The sequence below is a fragment of the Buceros rhinoceros genome, unplaced genomic scaffold, assembly GCF_000710305.1.
Source record: "Buceros rhinoceros silvestris isolate BGI_N320 unplaced genomic scaffold, ASM71030v1 scaffold28183, whole genome shotgun sequence".
Taxonomy (NCBI): domain Eukaryota; kingdom Metazoa; phylum Chordata; class Aves; order Bucerotiformes; family Bucerotidae; genus Buceros; species Buceros rhinoceros.
Genome location: NW_010404646.1, coordinates 543 through 763, shown reverse-complemented (window position 1 = coordinate 763; position 221 = coordinate 543). Strand labels below are relative to the sequence as shown.

Genomic DNA, 221 nt, shown 5'->3' with positions numbered 1-221 from the left:
TCAGCCCGCCGCGCCCCCTGCCCCAGCCTCACCCTCTCGCTCTCTCCGGCGGTTACTTGCCGTTTATGAGCTCCAGGGCCTCATCTTTGGTCCTCGTGATCTTCTCCTGCCTCCAGGACGAGGGTCTGCGGGACTGGTTGTGCTTCACCAGGAGGTGGGAGCAGCGCACTTTGCTGGGCTCGCCCGGGCCGTTCCTGCCGCTGCCGCTGGGCCGTTCCCAC

The 221-nt window shown here is 67.4% G+C and overlaps 1 protein-coding gene across 1 annotated transcript in view; it reads right to left on the bottom strand.

The window, feature by feature from the left end:
• PIN1 (peptidylprolyl cis/trans isomerase, NIMA-interacting 1) overlaps window positions 1-221 on the bottom strand; it is a gene marked incomplete at both ends in the record, with an annotated part of 4,743 nt that overhangs the window by 4,295 nt on the left and 227 nt on the right. The window contains one exon of the mRNA XM_010133461.1: window positions 61-210. Coding sequence (XP_010131763.1) covers window positions 61-210 — 150 coding nt within the window. The remainder of the gene's footprint in view (window positions 1-60; window positions 211-221) is intronic.